Source organism: Tetrao urogallus, assembly GCF_951394365.1.
Source record: "Tetrao urogallus genome assembly, chromosome: 2".
NCBI classification, from domain to species: domain Eukaryota; kingdom Metazoa; phylum Chordata; class Aves; order Galliformes; family Phasianidae; genus Tetrao; species Tetrao urogallus.
Window position 1 is genome coordinate 75,793,933 of NC_136814.1, and position 19,650 is coordinate 75,813,582.

At 37.0% G+C, this 19,650-nt stretch overlaps 1 protein-coding gene across 2 annotated transcripts in view; it reads left to right on the forward strand.

The window, feature by feature from the left end:
• SNX14 (sorting nexin 14) overlaps positions 1–19,650 on the forward strand; it is a gene marked incomplete at both ends in the record, with an annotated part of 48,121 nt that overhangs the window by 16,947 nt on the left and 11,524 nt on the right. The window contains 12 exons of one of the 2 annotated variants that reach the window (XM_079550676.1): positions 784–828; positions 933–1,013; positions 1,169–1,283; positions 3,038–3,193; positions 3,423–3,547; positions 4,648–4,706; positions 8,209–8,235; positions 11,745–11,877; positions 17,376–17,577; positions 18,427–18,510; positions 18,647–18,747; positions 19,040–19,151. In XM_079550676.1, coding sequence (XP_079406802.1) covers positions 784–828; positions 933–1,013; positions 1,169–1,283; positions 3,038–3,193; positions 3,423–3,547; positions 4,648–4,706; positions 8,209–8,235; positions 11,745–11,877; positions 17,376–17,577; positions 18,427–18,510; positions 18,647–18,747; positions 19,040–19,151 — 1,240 coding nt within the window. The remainder of the gene's footprint in view (positions 1–783; positions 829–932; positions 1,014–1,168; positions 1,284–3,037; positions 3,194–3,422; positions 3,548–4,647; positions 4,707–8,208; positions 8,236–11,744; positions 11,878–17,375; positions 17,578–18,426; positions 18,511–18,646; positions 18,748–19,039; positions 19,152–19,650) is intronic. The other variant, XM_079550677.1, reaches the window with a different exon arrangement.

Sequence of the window (19,650 nt, forward strand, 5' to 3'; positions counted from 1 at the left end):
AATTACTTTGCCCTTAATTCTGTGAATTAGAAGATATTTGCTTATGAAGATGGGATACTGCCATCTTTGGTTTTCATAGAGCCACAGAATGGTTTGGGTTGAAAGGGATCTTTAAGATCATGTAGTTCCATACCTCTGCTGTAGGCAGGGACATGTGCCTCTAGGCCAGGGTGCTCAAAGCCCCATCCAGCCTGGCTTTAAGCACCTCCAGGGTGGGGATATTCACGAAGTCTCTTGACAAACTCTTCCAGTGTCTCACCACCACAGTAAAGAATTTCTTCCTAATATCTAGCTTAAATCTACCTTACCTTCCACTTTACAGGCATTTCCTTTCATCCTGTCACTACCTGCCCTTATAAAAAGTCCCTCCCCAGGTTTCTTTTAGGCCCCCTTCAGGTACTGGAAGGCTGCAGTGAAGTCCCCGTAAAGCCTTCTTTTCTGCAGGCTGAAGAGCCCTGGCTGTATAAGCCCATCCTCTTAGGGGAGGTGCTCCAGCCCTTTGATCGTCCTCTGCAGTATTTACAGATGTATCAGCAAACTATAAGCAGAAGATACTGTAACTGAAAGTATTAGTAGTTAGATCTGTTACATCAGCAAAAATACCTTGTAGATCTTTCCACCACTAAGTAAAGACTGTTTCTGTTCAAATCTTGTAAGAAATTCCCTGACTTGTAAACAATATATATATATTTGAAATATTAATATGACTGTAACACAGTAGTGAGAATATTTCCATCTATTTGAGTTTCTTTAATACTAAATTTGTATAATGTTTTCTTGCAGGACACTGTCAACCATTTGCTGCTCATCTTCATTGATGATAGCCCAGTAAGTACTAACAAAGCTAAAACCAGAGTAATTTATACTTCTTTTAAAGCAGCTCTCTTACCCAGTTGTTTTCTCTCTTTTTTTTTTTTTTTTTTTCCCTGCAGCCTGAGAAAGCAACTGAACCTACTTCTTCATTGGTTCCATTCCTTCAGAAATTTGCAGAGCCAAGAAATAAAAAGCCATCTGTAAGAAAAGGCAACATTTATTTGCATTCCTGTTTTGCCTAAAATTGTTTTACTTTACCTGCTGCTTTTGTTCTACAGCTCTTTGCTTTATTTTTGTTCTCACTGAAACTATGAAAATTGACTGTTTTTTCTTTTTTTTTTTATTTCCTATGAAGGTCCTGAAACTGGAGTTAAAGGAGATCCGGGATCAACAGGATCTTTTATTTCGATTTATGAACTTCTTGAAACAGGAAGGGGCAGTCCATGTGCTGCAGTTCTGCCTGACTGTAGGTAAGGTTATGTGTATGTACTGAGCTTGATGATCTTACAGAGTTTAATCATTTGTATGTTTAAGTGAATATTCAGTCACAAAGCAAGACAGCATTATTGAGGAAGAGATTGCATTTCAAGGTCTGTGTTCGTTTACTTATGTACTGATTCTTGAATGCTAATCTTGATAATATTGATGTCAATGTGGACTTCAGGTCTAATTGTGTTTCTGTTTATTGATAAAGGTTGTACATTTACAAATAAAGTATTCCTGTAAGAAAAAACTTCTAGCCACAGATACAGTGTGCAGCTGCATCTTTTAAATATGTGGTCACTGTGGTATTTCTAAAATGAGCTCCACATCATGAAAAGATTTTCATGTTTAGACCTAAAGCTTAAAGAGCAGAAACGTAGCAGGAGCAGTAAAGATGCTGGAACCTCTTCCTGTACAGTAATGTTGGTTGTAATATATGCATTTGGTTTTACTGTTAGATGAGTGTCGTCTGAAAAGCTTTTCTGCTTTTCTGTGAAATTTTGGTTTTCTGTAATTTTGGGTGGTTAATGATTTTGGGGTTTTTTTTGTCCACTAGTGGTTGATTACTGGCTTACCAACATAATGCTTTTCTGTTGTGTTTTTTTTTTTTTCTTGTAATCAAGTAGTTCTGTTGCATGGGAAATAATGGCTCTGTCTTTGTATCCCAGGCCCTTATTACAGCAGCAAGATGTTTGTTTGTTTTTTAATTAGACTTCATCTCTTAAATACATCACAAGTAATTAATTACTGCATAAAAGTAATATAAGTAATCTCTATGCATGTTCTTTCTTTGGGCTTGGTATCCTTCAAATGTGTTGACTTTATGTCAGGAAAACCTCTCTCCTCACCAAAAAACAGCCAAGTGGTTGCCAGTTTAATGCTAGTGCTTTGTATAGAGCAGTCTCTCAGCCAATACAACTCTGTAGAGATGCTGCTTCTAGCAGGAAGATTGCTCAAACTCTGGCTATTACCAATGATCAATTTTTTTAGTAAACTTTGAAATTTTCTTATTTCTAATCTTCTCTTTTGTTTTTAAGGATAGTGAGACTGTATATTAGCTTTTAAAGCAAAGGGTGAGGAGTAGATCTCTCAGGTTATGCTGTCTAAATATGTACTGCAGTGGTTTTTCACTTGGTGGAAATGTTTTAATGTTTTGGACAAAATCAGCTTCAAGAAATAGAGAAAATCTTGGAAGACTTTCTCTGAAGAAGGTTATTTGTGTCAATTGGTTGAAAAATGAAGTGAACACTACCATATTTTCTTTCTGGATAGTTTTCATACCATTAATATGATGAGTAATAACTCAAGCAGGAATTGCACAATAATTGTGTTGAATATATGTATATATTTTATGTTGAATTATTGCGTTGAATATATGTAACACATATAGCCAGAGGAGATTAATTTTCAAGTTGTCCTGTTATTAAAGATATTGAAATTATTAAAATAGGATGGAACTGGCAAATGAAATAGCAATAGAGGAGGTGGATGATTAGTTTAAAGGGCTGCTCAGGCTCTTCATGGATTTATCCTCACTGTGATGCGGAATAATTATTTTTAATGCAATTTATTTTTAGGAATAATTTTAATAAGAGTGCAGCTACGTTGACATCTTGAGATGTCTTCTGTTTGTTCTGAAGCTGTATGAATAACTATATCTGCTGGAAAATGAATTTGTTTTTATGCTGCTACTTGTTTGCCAAGTTGATCAACAAATGCATTTTTTTTCCTTAATTCTCAGAGGAATTCAATGACCGAATTTTGCGACCAGAGCTATCAGACACTGAAAAGATGGCTCTTCATGAGGAAGTCCAGAAAATTTACAAAACCTATTGCCTGGATGAAAGCATTGACAAAATTAGATTTGACCCCTTTATTGTGGAAGAGATTCAAAGAAGTAAGTTTTAATTTGGAGGGAATGATGCAGCGCTGAAAGTTAGACAGGATTTGACAGGACTAATTTATCTAAACATGATCTCAGTCTTCTGTTGTAGCTGTTAAGATGTGTTAACCCCTTACTGTGCTGTACTTACGCCATGCTTTATCAGTTGATTTCTGTTTTTTATCTATTGGACTTGTATTAGCTTGCAATTATGATTATTTTTTTTTTAATAATTTTTCTGCAGTTGCTGAAGGTCCATATGAGGATGTTGTGAAACTTCAAACCATGAGGTGTCTTTTTGAAGCTTATGAGCACGTGCTTTCTCTCCTTGAGAATGTTTTTACTCCTATGTTCTGTCATAGTGATGAGGTAAGTCTGAAACATTTTAAGACCAGTCCTAAAGCAATATTGTTATTTTTTGTAGTTGTTGTTTTTGTAGGATACACTATTTGTAAGCTGCATGCATGTATATCTGAGAAATACATCTTCATTTTTCACTTTGGTCTCAGCTCTGACATCTAACTAATCTCAGAAAACTAAATTTATTCTGGTTCAATGCAGCATCAACAGAATAAAAAAAGAAAAAAAATATTCTTGATGTTACAATTTCTTGTATAGCACTGCTACTACAAATTCCCATTCCTTTATCCACTTCTTTTATAACTGCAGGTTTGCTGCAACAGTTGTCTTCTTAATAGGCATAAAATACTATTTAGAATATCTTTTATTTACTTGGTAAAATTCAATGATACTTAAAGTTACACAGATTTTATTTAAGTACCTTCAATGTTACTCATTCCAGCATCTGAAAATCAAAAGTATATTCTTCAGGATGTCATTAGAAGCAATTTGCTGGGTTTTTAAAATTGTTCTATGATTAATGAAGAAAACTGGGCAAACTTATGCAAGTTTGTATAAATAATGTCATCATATTGGCCACACAGCTGCTTTTAAAGCCTTCTGATAGACAACACTTCAAACACAGAAGTTGAGAAGTTTTCATCCCCTTTGCAGTTTGTGTGTATGAATCAAGCTGTGTACTAAGCTTCTCACATTTATTTGAGGCAGAATATATTGACTTATCCTAGAATCAGATATTTACCTTGCTTATGTTCTGTTTCATGAAATGTATCTCTCAAAAATGGTATTGATGGTCACTTTCCTAGAATAGCTATAATGTTTCAAGTGCTTAATTTTTAACAAGGAGGAGATATGGATTATACTGCCTAATTTTAGACACTAGTTTTAGCTTTTATTTTTTCCTGTTTGTTTTAATCACAAGAGGATGTAACTAAAATAAGTAGTCTTAGGAACATGTATTGCAAGTTCAGTCAATCCTTTTCTAGAAGAATGTTGTAGCTGCTAGATTATGGTCAGTTTTCCTCTTACTTCTGGTCTTTCTTACTGAATTCTGCAGTGTTATGGCATAGTAGCCCTTACTTCCTAGCTATTATTTGTCTCTGTTGTAGTACTTCAGACACCTTTTAAGAGGAGCGGAGTCACCAACACGCAATTCGAAGTTTAACAGGTATCTCTAGTAGTATGTTTAATTTTTTTCTTTGTTTTTCAGTTGAAAGCTTCAATTTATTAAGCTGGGAGTCTTGCTTCTGCTTAATATTAATGTATGTAAATTTTTAGCGGTGCGTTTTTTAAAATGCCAGGTTGCATGCTCAAAGAGTAAGCAAAATTACCTAGAGTGTATCTTCGTTTTGAAGTGTTTTACAGAAAATAATTTAAATTGTGATTTAGACTTCATCACTTTAAAGGAAGGAAGGGAAAAATAACTGTACGAGTGAGAACAAAATAAGAAAATCAACATTTTATTTCCAGTCTAAGTGACTGTGCATTTGCGTGCTGCTGTGTTGTGAAATGATGTATCACCTTCAGTTCTTAAGGGGATGGGTGTAATCAACTTAGTCATGATATGAGAATTCACTTTAGTTGTGACAGGAAAGATTTGCTATTCCTCCTGGGTCAAATGTGTGTTTGTGTTCCCTAGCTATCCTCATTCATTGTAGAAATGTAGAGTCAGAAGCCTTGTTTCTGGATTTGGGCTATATACTTGCTTACCAACATCACGCTTCAAAACTCTGTAGAGAAGAGTAAGCGTCTGTTGTGGTGGGAGTGGGAGCCTTTCTACTGTGGTGTTGGAGCAAGTAAGAGCTTGAGAACTCTTCTTTTCTTGTATTTTCTGCTATTCTGGATAGCTCAGTCATGGAGAAGCCCAGTTCAGAATCAATTTTATACTCTAACCGAACGAAGGAAATCTTCATTGAAACATTCTATAATTTGGGTTGGGTTTCTTTCTTGGGATGAAATAAGATCCACAGTACTGTTGAAAATACTTGTGTTTATCTTCTTAGATTACCTTCTATGGGAATAATAGCGAATTGTTTAACAGCTTCTACACAGACACACCTAACAACAGCCCTCTTGACTTGTAGTCTGCTATGAATTTTATATAACATGAGATCCCTTTCTTCTCTACTAACATTCTGTTTTTCTCTTGTTTCTCAATCTGTGACATCTATGTGTAGTCTTTGTAGATCTCATGACTCCAAGATTCAGGCTTAAGAGTAGTGGCTTCTCAAACTGGTGGTGATAAACTTCTGTTCCCTAGCAAAGAAGCATACAAGGCATCTTATCCCAATTGTGTTTGTCACCTATGTGATGTTTCATTAGGAATATTGACTTTAAACCACACTCCAGCTTTTCTTGGATGTGGTTACAGGATTTCATCCAGACCTAAAAATCTGCCTTCTGGTATCTTTTCCAAAATGATCCATCTCAAGAGTGAAAGGATCCTGTCACACACGTCCTAAATTTAGTCAAAGTAAGGAAATATTTAGGCTACCTTCTTGGTGCTTTGCTTTCCAAAACGGAAAGAGTGAAGTTACAGACAATCCCTACATAGAGTTTTTAAAGTCAATCTCTGGCTACAAAATAACCAGATTTTATTCTGTTTGGGGAAGGGCTGTCACACTTCTTGGAGTTCAAGCAGCATTTCCGAAAACATATCTGGTTCACGTTTTAGAATGATTTGAATGCCCAGAGTAAATACTGTGGCTTGCAATAAGAGATGCTGTTCATTCCTGGAACGATGCTTAAGTGAATGAAACAAAGATCCTATCTGAAAGTCATTTGTTTGTTGCTTTGGATTTTCCCTCTGCAGAATCTGCTATGGATAGTCACTGCCAGAAGAAGTAGAGATTACTTGTGGAATTACTCCAAATGTTATCCATGTGCATCATGCCTTCTCTTCTCTCTTCTAGCTTTAGCCCCAGTTGAGAGAAATTACAGGCAAAGTGATGAGTTTTGTTTCCCATGTCTTTGAAGTTTTGCTAGAGGCACTATGCGTGTATTTCATTGACACGGTTGATTAACTAAGAAGTCTGAGATCAAATAGTAGATCTCAAATCCCAGAGGAATGAATATATGGGCAATGTGTTGAAAGATTTCAGTTATTAAAAGTCAAGGAAGTTATTTTTATAGAGCAATTTCTAGGGGATAAAGTCGGAAAGTAGGAAGAGGAGATTCAGTGTATAATTTCTGTTTTTAATCACTTTCTTAACTGTACAAAGCAATCATAACTTGTACAGACAGACAAATAATGTCCAATGAAAACTGCTAAGGTGATAAATGAGAAGTCACAAACACTTCTGGAGCATAAAGAATTCATGCAGCGTATCTTGATGACTAGCAGTTCAACTCTGTCATTGGTATTTTCCACCTACTAGTTAGTGTATGTGGCCATGCTTCCCAGACTTCTGGGTAGGTATATACCTGCTTTGGTTTTCTATACACACCTTGAACATGCAGCAGAATAGAATAAAATAGTTCAGTTGGATTTTCAAAGATCGTCTCATTCAACTGCCTGACCTCTTCAGGGCTCACCAACATTAATGAGGGCATTGTCCAAACATCTTGAATACTGACAGGTGTGGGGGGAGCATCTGCTGCCTCTCAGGGAAGTCTGTACCAGTGTTTGGAATATGTGCAATAAATATGTTTCTCCTTATATGTATTTTGAGAAAAAGTATCTCAGTTTCTCATTGCAGGGTGAGCAAAAAAATACTTTTTAAAATGTAGGCCCAAATAGAAGATGTTAAGAATGTTGAGGAGTGTTTAGGAATAAAACCCACAGAATTAAGCAGCTGTATATGATATAATAGTTTCCCTTAGTCGTAAACTGTTCCACTTTGCTGTATATGTTTCCATTTTCACAGTTGCACTGTCTTTTATCACGGTGCCTTAGAAAGCAGTACCTATTGTAAAACAAAATCTGAAATTTGGGTAGTTTAATCCTGTAAACTATGATGTTCATAAGATCATTGAATCACTAAGGTTGGGAAAGACCACTAAGATCATCTAGTCCAACCATTGACCCTTCCCCACTATGCCCACTAACCGTGTTCCTCAGGGCCATATCTACAAGTATTTTGAACACCTCCAGGGACAGTGAATCCACCTCCAGTTTGTCCAGAGTTCAGTAGCTCCTGTGAAATAAAAATGCAGCGTGTGCAGTGATTGTATGTATGGTCAGCCTGCTTAAACATTTCAGCAAGAATTAATGAGTTAATGGCTGAGGGATTGGTTCCACATAGGGGAAAAAAAAAAAAAAAAAAAAAAAAAAAAGGCAAAGTGAATTAGAGTCCTATGTGAATTTTCATATAGAGTACAGAACTTTGATACCTACTTGGCACTGCAATTCGCTTTAACAACGAGAACCAGCGTAAGCAGCTACTGATTTAAATAAAATCATCCTTTAAAATGAATCTGAAAGAAAATTTTAGTATCAGGAGTTTTAAATTCAAAGGTCATTGTCCTGATGACATGTTCAAGCACTGTTCTCATTTCACTCCGTAAGGATTCTAGGTCAGAAACTAGTCTCCCATAGTTGTGTTCAATCTGTAGCAATGGCCCAAGCCTATTCAGTTTTGTTGGGATAAGTCTGTTGAGTTTTTTTGTTGTTTTCTTTTCACGTTATTTTCACCTGGGCTCTGAGGTAATTTATGTGCCTGTTGTTGCAGAAGTAGCCTGAGTTTGGATGACTTCCGGTAAGTCTATCTAACACTCAATGAATGTTGTGTGTTAGCTGCATTGCGTCTATCATGGCTGCATCACACAGCCTTTATAACAACAATTACTCATTCATTTTACTTTTTAAAATGTGCCTTCTTTAGACTAAACATTTGTCCCCATGTTTTCTTCACCATTGTTTAGAAAGTGCTTAATTACTAATTTTCACAAGTTTGCAGTATATTAATGTTCATTACTGTTAACTATTTGTTTATTGTTATTAATTTTGGAATACATTTCTTAACTTGATATATTTTTTGCCTGTGATTGCTGGCTCCTCTGAAGCTTTCCATAATTTTCTTTACTCCACATTTCCAGATCATGTTTGAGATTTCATCCACTTAATGGCTTGTTTTGCCTGGTACAGCTATGTTCAGTAGGATGGATCATTGCCTGGCATTGCATGCTCACGTAATGATTTTATAAGTATTATCATATTTAAAGTCAAGCGCCATTCTCCAAATTAATCCTTTGTGCAGCCCTTCTTTTGATTGTTGGAGGTTTAATTACAACATATCCTGTTTTTTTAATAATTTTCTTTGTTCATGCTCTAGGTTGTCTGTTATCACTCGTTAATGCTATAATTGCTGTTCAGTGATTTTTCTCATTATTTATGCTTCTTTTAATACGTGCTATCCAAACTCAGTATCTTTTCATTAGGAACTTTTCCTGGAATTTGTCAGTGTGGACATCAGTATTTTATATACTCGTTCTATTCATGAGGGAGCATTAGCAACTTCATTTCACAGATTAGGAATCAAGTTCATGGAAACTTTTAATCTTTTATGTGCCAGTTCAGTGCACAGAGTTACAATTTGCTAGTGCTGGGCAATTAATAGCATTTATAACTTACTCTGCTTTTAAAGCAGTTCTGTACGCTCAGTGTTTCTGCTAATCAGGTGTATGGATTTTAGTCAGCCTAAAGAAGATGGTACTCTGATTTCATATACATGTCAAAACCCAGTTTGTCTCAGAGCTATGACTTGTCTGGTACTACCTGCCCCACAGAGGTTCACAGCAGCATTCTTCACCTGCATAGTCCAGACTCACCACTTTATAAGGTTGATCCTGTGGGAAAATTATTTTGCAGCCCTCCTTCATTAAGGAGGGATAGCACCAATGCAAACTTTGTTCTGCAATTGCTAGCTCTGGAGTGATTAGCAATAACAATTTTTAATGTTACACGTGTGAATTCTGGAGCTTTTTAAAAAAATAAAAATAAAATCCAACCTGCTGTCATCACATCATTCATCAGGAATGATGGAACTTACAGAATCTCCCACCCGGAGCCTTGCCAAGAAAGGAACTAGATTGATGGTCTAGCAGTGCTGTGATGTGGATCAGCACTGGAGGGAACGGGATGTTTTCCCAATGAAAGTTTTCTATGTTATTTGTTGACAGTAACAAATCAGCAAGTCTTGTTGGACTTCATTTCTGTTCCAAACTGGCTGACGTCTCTCCTCTTTCTTCTTCCTTGCCTTGAACCTGGCCATATGCTAGCCCCATTTCTTCCCTTTCACCTACATTGTGAATCTGTGAATTTCCATCCTGACTCTTGGGTCATTTTTAAATTTTGCTAGCCTCAAAAGCTTGATCATCCTGTTATTTCTCTGTCTGTTAACTTCCCTAGATTTTGTCCATGCTCATCTGTCTTATTTGGCTTATGCTCTGTTTAAGTATTTGGCCAAGCCAGTCCAATGTTGTTACCATTCTTTGCTATGTGTCTGTGTAGCCTGTAAGCCACCAGTTTGTATTCTTAATTGGTACCGTTCACTGTGAAGATAATCCTATCCTAATCCATCACTGCATAACTGCTCCAGCATAATTCTTGCCCCGCAGTCATGAGACATGTGCCCTAGGTAGGTATTCTGCCTACTGCTACATCATTACCAGAGTGAAAACAAACAAAACCTTCACCAGTCTGAACTTCAGTACTCTACCAAGTCTATGAACTGGTACAAAGTAATATTCATAATCTTGACTACTGCAAAAGTTTTGTGCAAGAATAAAAACAATGTCTTTGAAAGTCAAGCCAGGGCTCCAAAGGATTAGCCTTCTGGGAAAATTGTCTAACTTTGAATATGGTTTGTATTTTGCTATCCTTGGGTTTAAGGTCTTGAACAGGATTCAGATCTCAAATGTAAAAAAAGTTCAGTTCAGCTCAGAAACATGTAGAAGTTTAAAATTGAGTAAGATTGTTCAGCCATGTGTTTGTGCTGTGATCTTTAGTTAACAGAGATCAGAAAGATAGCAGTTCTCTGTCTCTATGTTGGACCTGATATTAATGAGATAGGAAAAATAATACCTATGAAAGAACAGTGAATTATTTATGTAATCTTTATGTAATTATAAAACAGGAAGATAGTTTCTGTTAGTAACACACAGGTGCTTTGAGTCAGCAGTTGGTGATGTCAGCATGGTTTTATGAGGGGTGAAGATACTTTACCTGTGAACTACTGAAAAGCAGTACTGATTTTTTTCTTTTAAGGGGAAAAAGAAAATACTTTGAATATTTTTGTTTATGTAAAATATTGACTTTTGAATCTTAGTAATCTATAAAGTCATTGAGTCCCCAATTCTGCAGTTCACTGTATTGGTTTTTAAATTGTTTGTTAGCTGCCTATACTGAACTGCTGTAAATAACTTCAGGTTGATTGATACTATACGCAACTTTTTTCTTCCCAGAATTAGTCATGGCTTGCTTTTCTTTTTAAGAAATAGTCTTTGGTGTCAGGTCTTGTAACGGCATAAGAATGCTATAAAAACTGTTCTCAGTATGGAGTGCTATTCGTGCCCAAACCATCTTTCCATAATGTGTTTCTGATTGGATGATTTATCACGAGTTGCTTTATTTCTGAAGAAGACTTTAATTCTTCATCTTTCAGTCAGACTGACTCTTCAAGCCAACATTTTTCAGTTGCATCTGTTTTGTCTCATGCTCAGTCTTGTTCCTTGCACATTCTTTCTGTCTGTCCCTAATGCTTAAAAGTCAAGATTTTACATGCTTGTAAAAATCTGGGATGTTTATGTAAAATACATTAAAAAAGTGCATCAAACTAGGCCATTTATAGTACTTGGCAACAGTGGGTAAGTGTTTAAATAAGAATACATGGAAAAGGACAGAGTTAGTGACCTTCTTGGTGTGCGTGCATGTACAAATGCCAGAGTTTCTGCTGTCAAAACAAAATTGTTTTATACAGTTAATTGTTTATTCTATGGACTGCATTACTGTGATGGTGTTATTAGTGTATTAATGTTAGTTCACAGTTAAGCATATGACAAATCCAAATTTCTTGCAAATATAACCAAGAAATTCAGGTTTTCTCTAAATGAATTTCAATTGAAGTGGAGTTGTAGATATATAGTGCAGATATATTGCCTATGTATGTTTTGCATTTTTCTCTTAATCTGCAAATTGTGTGCAATGGCCTGGTGAGCTGTTGTGTAGTATGTTCTATAGTGTGAACTCTGGCTTCTGTAATTCTAGGACCACACAGAAAAGAGGAGAATCATTTGGCATCAGCAGAATCGGCAACAAAATAAAAGGTGTATTCAAGAGTTCTGCAATGGAAGGAGCTATGCTGCCTAATTATAACTTAAATGATGGAGAAGATGACTTTGTGAGTAAAAGCCTTACGTTTTTCTTTAGACTTTGTGTTAGTTGTGTTGTTTTTTTCCCCTCACTTATTTGAAAACGTTAAGCTTGTGTTTTTCTGCTGTCTTACTTCGCTGCATTCCCTGATTAACTTAATCAGAAGCCAGCAAACCAGCAACTTAGCCTCAGTTTTTCTGTAGTCATTTATAAGCCAGGGCTTCATCCCCAGTTACTGTACATTTGAACTGATTTCTTAAGTAGACTTTCTTAGAAGAAATACTAATTGCAGTGTTGTCATGTGCTAGCAATGTCATATGTTAGCAATGCATTTTTCTCTGAAAACTTTGTGTGCCATATTATAATTCTGGATAATAAGGTGGTATTCATGGGATGTGATTTTTCACTCTGAAGTTTGCCATAGGACCATAAAAGCTTACATTACTGGACAAATTGCTATAAAGCTGGACTGTGATGTGTTGCCTCCTTTCCAGATTGTGAGCTAGTAGTCCTTTCTCATTTGTCTTGAGTATGTCTTTTGGCTAATGTTTTCTTTCATGCCAAACAGAAATGAATAGAGGCAGTGGTAGAATTATTGCTTGGGACATTGGTTTCTGAAGCACAGCTGGGGGACAAATGGAAAGTTTAAAAAAAAAAAAAAAAAAGAAAGGAAAAAAGAAAAAAAGGAAGTGGGAAGATTGGTCACCTGTTAACAGCTATAGTTTTTTACAGTGTGCCTATCAATACAGTCTTTCATACCTGTTCCTCACAAAATAAGACTTGTAAGCATTTATCACTTTTATAAACTGCCAGTTCATTTTCCACAGCCTAAAGACAAATGTAGATACAAACTTACATTATTCACCTTGCTTTGAATTGCTTTCAGAAGAGAATGGGAAAGAATCAGCAACACAGAACTCTAAATAGTTGGATTTTTTTTCTTTAGATGAAACGCTTTCTGCAGTCTGAATCTTCATACAGGTCATGTCTTTAAACTGTTGCTATTAATTTACTGGATAGTTAAGTTCTTACTGATGTCACTTATCTGCTCTCTCTTGGGAGGTCAGATTATGATGAAAATTGGTTTATTTTCCAACATTGTTGATGTGGTTTAACCCAGGATGCAGCTAAGCACAGCTTTTCATTTATTGCCTTGTCTCCCAGTGGGATGAGAGAGCAAATTGGTGGGAGTTTGTGATGGAATTCATAGTTTGAGATAAAAAATTATTTTCTGAGGCAGAAAAGAGAGCAAGAAATAACAGTAATGATAATATGTGTGAGTGTATATATTTACAACACAAGTAATGTACAACGCAATTACTCACCACCCATGAGCATCAGTGGTCAGCCATTGCCCAAGCAGTGGTTACTCCCAGCAGCCAACTCCCAAGTTTTCAAGTTTTTCATGTGATGTGTTATCAAAATTGTTTTTCTTCTAAAGCCAAAATGTAGCATCATCCCATGCACCATGAAGATGATCAGCTCTGTCCCAGTTGAAACCAAGATGATCACTATTACAGACTCTACTAGCTAAAGGATGTTGAAGTATAATTCCTGTGTGGTAGGGAGGAATTAGTAGTTGAAGTATAGTTGAAATATAATTGAAGCGATTGTGCAAGAGAAGGAACATGGTTTTGTATCAGAGGGCAAGAAGTTAACTTGTGAGAAATTCCTGAACTCAGTGAGAGGCAGACCATATGGAGACTTATCTTTAGTGAGGTAAGTTTTCAGATTGACAGAATGGTTTTATCTTTGGCAAGAATAGAGAGTTTTAAGTGTAGCATTATCTCAAATTCCTTTATTAAATTCAGGAGAAAGAAGGATTCTGCACTTAGTAAAAACACTTGAGACGAACACTGGGGAAAACCTCGGTCCCTTCATTTGTAAGTGTGATTGGAAAGAAGAAAAGGGAAAGAAAACATTAAACTGTTGCAAGGTTACTATGCTTCCAGTGTGCTGGACAGACCCGTGGCTTCATTTCCTGAGTGAATACTGAATATAAGCAATTCAGTAGTTTAATACGACTTTAATAATGTCACAGTAAGAGCTGAGATGTAGTTTCCTAGCAGGCGTCACAGAGTCAGAGGAAGAGCTGTCCCAGTCTAAACATGACCTGGCAGTGCTTAAGACAGCATAATTGTGGGGTAGTGGCAGTGCAGTGCACAGACTCAGCAACTTTTGATTAATATATGCATGAAAGAAATGAAAGTTATTTTCTTCCACTGAGTTTGATCTTGATTAAGTATTTAAATAATTGGTGGATTCAAAGTTAATGAAGAGTGATAGTGCAATGGTGTTTTGAGCACTACTGTGCTCTGACAAAAATTGAAATATCTGTAGCTTCTTATTTTTATCCTTTTTGCTTTCTGTCTTTTTTTTTTTTTTTTTTTTTTTTTTTTGGACAAAATTATGTTGATTACAGCTGAGAACCTGTAGGAGAAAACCATGTGGTGTGAGGAAACCGCATACAGATAGAAATGAGTTAGCACATTTCTGAGGTTCCGCAGTTTTGCAAGCTGCTAATGTGGTAATGCCAATTAGGTGAAGGCAGCCTTAATCACTGTAAGCTAAATTAAAATACAGCCGAAGGTGTTGTGCATATTGTAGCATGGATATTGTTCCTAGGATAGCAAGAAGACCGGTAAACTTGGATTTGTGGCTTTGTTGCATAAAGGAAATGGAAAGAGACTGAGGTAACAATAATTACTATAGGTTGGTAATCTTATTAGAAAGGATTGAAAACCCCAGAAATTCATGCTTTCTTGCTTTCAGTTGATGTAATTTCAGTGAGTTACTGTAGTTGAGATGTGTAGGAAATTGTATAATGTCAGCACCAAAATCAGGCTAGTAGTCAGGTGAGTAATCTGGTGAAGACAGCAGTTGCACAAACTCATGATAGAGTGAAGCCTTGGAAGGATCAAGTGAACAAGACAGCAAGGTTCTGGCCCTGAGTCCACAAGGATAATCCGGTGTATGATCAAAATAGGACGTGAGAGTTGCAAGCAGTAGTAAATTGAAGGAGGAAAGAAATCAGAAAGTGTAGGCAAGAGTTCAGTATAGAATTGTAGATTTGATCAAGTCCTTACCAAAACAAGTTGCTGCTCAGAGCATCTCTTCTTTGGTGTAAGTTAATCCTACAGTTGTGGTGTTTGCAATTTGTTCATTTCAGGCTTGGTTTATTTTTGTTTGCTTTGTGAAAACACGCAGCCTGTGATTTGGTTCTCAAATTGTGACCATCTTAGCTGGGTGTGGTCTCTGTGGAATGACCAGTGAGACAGCTCTTTGTGTGTCACAGCTGCTCTTTTCATTGAGTGAAAAGGGTAAACCAAAGCAAAAAGGCACACTGAGGTGATTCAGTTTTTTCATCTGTTAGAGATCTGCTTTGGAAGACGTTGGTCCACAGTGATTTGCTGGAGAATCATTCCAGCATTGTGCAAAGGCGAAACAAAATGGAACAAAGATTGCTTGCGTACTGATCTCACATGGCAAGGTTTTGGTAGCAGGGGGCTGCAGGGGAGCCCTCTGTGAGCAGAGCCCAATGCTGCCCCATGTCAGAGCAGAGCTCCTACTGCTCTCCGAAGGGTCCCACTGTTGCCACAGCTGAGGATGGAGGGAAGGGGAAATGTGTGCAACAGCAGCTGGGAGAGCAAAGTGGGATGTGGGAGAGAACAGCCCTGCAGGCACCATAGTGAGAGCACCATGGAGCAGCCTGCAGCCCATTGGAAGCCCACGTGGGACCAGTTGGGGGATCACCAGTGTCCCATGGGAGTGGCCAGGCCCTGGAGCAGAAAGTGGGTAGGAGAAGGTGGTTTTAGTTTCTCAAGTGTGTGTGTCTGTTAGCAGAAGACAATAAATGAGATTAATCTCGCTTATGCTGAGTGCACTCTGGCTGTTCTCATCTCCACCCACAAAGTTTTTTCAACACATTTCCCCCCCAGCCTTTTAAGCAGGAATGAGAAAGCAGCATGGTGGAATTTAGCTACCAATATCCATGTGAAACCACCACAGAGAATTGAACAACTTGTGCTTCAGGTGCAATTGAGTCATGGCTGTGTGAACGTTGTAGTGCATACATGGCCAAAATGCATTGGTTCACATGCAGGGAGCCAAATCTGAAGCGCAGATCTCAATATATCCCATGTTTTCCAATACAGGTAAAACTTCAGCCACCTAGACTTGGCCTTTGAGAGGAATTTAGCTGTAAACTATGAAGCTGGGGGAAGTTGGATTCGTGCTTCTCATTTTGCTTTAGTTTCACATGTTGTAAATTCTTGCATTAAAATCTCTTGTTTTAACTTTAGCAAAAGCAGTGCTCCCAATTCCCAGCCCAGCCCTGCACTACCTTCTTGTAGATGCTGTGTCCTTTATTTGCAAAACTAATTTTCTTTCTTTCAGGTCATTTTTAAAAGTTTTCTTTATTCCATGCAATAAATGAGAATCAGCTTACCTATTGTTTGGATAAATAGATTTCCAAGAGTACTTGTTGAAGCTTGGATTTTTCTAATGAGATATTTAAGATAATCTGTGTTAATGGTCCTGGATAACTTGCGGTACCAAGAGACATGTGCTGTGTGTTAATATGTTGATAGTGGCTTGTGGGCACTTTTTCTGTTTGTAAAGAGCAGAGTTAGTGTGGTGTTGGAGTCACCAATGGGGTCATTTTGGAAGGATTTCTTCAGCGTTTGCATGGCACTAGCATCAAGTTCTGCTTGCATGTGGAGGAAACAGCTTCACATTTTGTGGCATGAAGTTTGAACCTATGATGCTTCAGCACTAGAGCTGCCCCACACACACAACCAGCAAGGGTTAGATCACCGTTGCTCCGTGGTTCATCTGTTTTTGGGGCTGTGATGTTGAAACTGGAACTCATGGGAAATGGAATGATGCTGATGGTGGCTTTGCTTAAAACTACTTCTGGGTTGTGAAAATAATTCATTCCCAGTCTTGGCTATGTTGCGTCTACATTGCAGACCAAATCAAATTAATGCCTCCTCTACAGCATACTCCAGTGCACTGTGCTTTGGGAGTGAGAAACCTGCTAGTTTGGTGCACTGTTGGCTTCTGTCTCTAATTGTGTTGGGATAACTTTATGGCCTGACCCAATAAGCTCAGGTCTTCAGTTTGGTTCCCAGTATGCCGGGAAATGCACTGCATCTCTGCTGGATGTAAGCAGGTTCCAGTAGCACTCAAGTGGTCTGTGTCTTAAGGCATTCTTCCATCTGTTCCTTCCAGTGTTCTCTTATCTCTCTCTCTGTTTTCTTTGAAACATCAGACATTAAACTTGATAATGCTATAAAAGCTTTAGTTCTCTTTAAAATATGCTAACTTAAAATTAATCTATAGCCAATCTAAAAATAAAAAGTCTACTAAAAACTCCATTAATGGCATGAGGGTTTTTGTTCTTTTACTTTCCTAAGTGATCCTGAGCACAGATTTAGGCTTGATCGCTTCATTATCATGTGTGCTTTACAGTGGTAGACGGAGCCAATTAAAGTTGAACTCTCTGGAGTGTTTGAATCTTTACAGATTGAAGAAGGCGTGATGGTGATGGAAGATGATTCTCCTGAGGAGGCTGTTAGTACCCCAAACACACCCCGCAACCTTTCTGCATGGAAAATCAGCATCCCATATGTAGATTTTTTTGATGACCCTTCCTTGGAGAGAAAAGACAGAAAGGAGAGAATTCCGGTGTTCTGCATTGATGTGGAGAGAAATGATAGAAGGGCAGGTATGTAATGTTGGGGATAATTAAAATGTCATTTAACTCAGAATGCTCTGATCTGTGCTGTATTCTCATGACTGTTTGCAATGTGTAAATCATGCATGATTTTTCTGATTTTGGAAGTGGCTCCTCAGTGTGAATCAGTTCCATTTAGACTTGAAGTAAAAGTTCCATAATTTTTTTTCCGAAAGAGAGAGAGAGTGGGGGGAAGAGTTGTTGCTGTGGTTCTTTCCTTGACCCTCTTTGAACTTTAGAGTAATGATTAGCTTTATAAATGATATTAAAATGTAGTTACTAACGAACTAAAATATTTTGTTACTAGGAGCCATTCTGGCTTGCAAGTAGCTTGGTACGCAGATAACAATACATCTGTATTGAGTGAAAGAATAGCATCATTCTAGGACCATGTGGATTTGTATTAATGAAAATAATACTTCCACAATGAGCAGGAGGTGTTTAAGAGTTCTTTAGTGTTATCTTACAAGAGGAAGAATGATCAGGATGCAAGCTAATGGTGCTGAGAACTGCAGTATTTATGTAAATCACTCTGTTAAGACTTTGAAAGTAGATCTAACAGTCAGTTTTGCAGTGCTCCATTGATTAGAATCTAGGTATCCACTAAATGAGATGATGATTTCCTTGTTGGTACATTCTCTCTGCATTTAGACTGTGTTTTAATTTAATACTTTATACCTGAATGGGATTTCTTATTTTTTTAATCACTGCAGTAGGGTAGACGTAAGTATATTTGAAATCTTTCCTGTAATAATCTAACATATACTTGCTGTTGCATATTTCATCTTCCAAGTGGCATAAAACCTGACTTAACTTTATTGCTGTATTTTTTTTTCCCAGTTGGGCACGAACCTGAGCACTGGTCAGTCTACAGGAGGTATCTGGAATTTTATGTGCTTGAGTCAAAGCTGACAGAATTTCATGGTATGTTCTCCATCACCTGGAAACTCACTTTCCTACTACTGCGATTATTATCCAGTACCAAGCTGGAATTTAAAATAAGGAAAGCAATGTTTGTTCTGTTATGGGAGTAATTTAATCTGCTCAATATCTTTGCTAGGTACTTTTCCTGATGCTCAGCTTCCCTCAAAGAGAATCATTGGTCCCAAGAACTATGAGTTCTTAAAATCCAAAAGGGAGGAGTTTCAGGAGTATCTGCAGGTACAGTCTTGTGGAGCTGAGAATGTTCCAAAACTAAAAATTTAAGACTAACAAATGAATATCTGCTATTTCTTTTTTCTTTGCTTCTAATTAATGGGGTATCAAAAGGGTTCAAGTGGACAAATGAAACTTTAACTAAAGGTTTCACGTGACTGAAAAATATTTTGGAAATGGCAGTTTCTATGGTTATATAACACTCTTTGGGTGTATATGTATTATGTATAGCTATAGACAAACTGATCTTTTTAAAGATGAATTTTAAAGTACTTTTTTCTTTCCTTCTATTTCAAAGAAACTTCTTCAGCATCCAGAGCTAAGTAACAGCCAACTTTTAGCTGACTTCCTGTCCCCTAATGGAGGAGAGACTCAGTTTCTTGATAAAATGTTGCCTGATGTGAATCTTGGTATGTAATATGCATTTTTTTGTGCTGATAATTACTCATACTGTATGTATTGTAATTAAATGATAGTAGCAATGAATAGATAAGCTTATGTAAGTATATGGATATGGGAAAGAAGAGTTATGCTCCTTCACACCTCTTATCGCTCACAAAATAAGCTGTGCTAGTACAATAAGATTTATGGCATTGTCCCAGGTCAAATCTAGCCAAGCCAGGCATTGCTTATGGATGTGGTGATATAAACTGTTTCTTAATATAATTTACTTTTGAGTATTAGTGAATTAAATACTTTTATTTTAATCAGAAAAGTGTAGTATTAAATATTTTTGGTATTGATGGGCATCCTCTTTTAATCTGAACAGCTGAAAAATATTTGAGGCAGGGGTGTGTGTGATGTAGGCAGGACAAATAGAAGTTGAGGTAGAGAATTTCTATAATGATAATAAATCTGTGATAATGAATCTAAGAAGTAGATATTATCTAACAGTATATATTATGATAA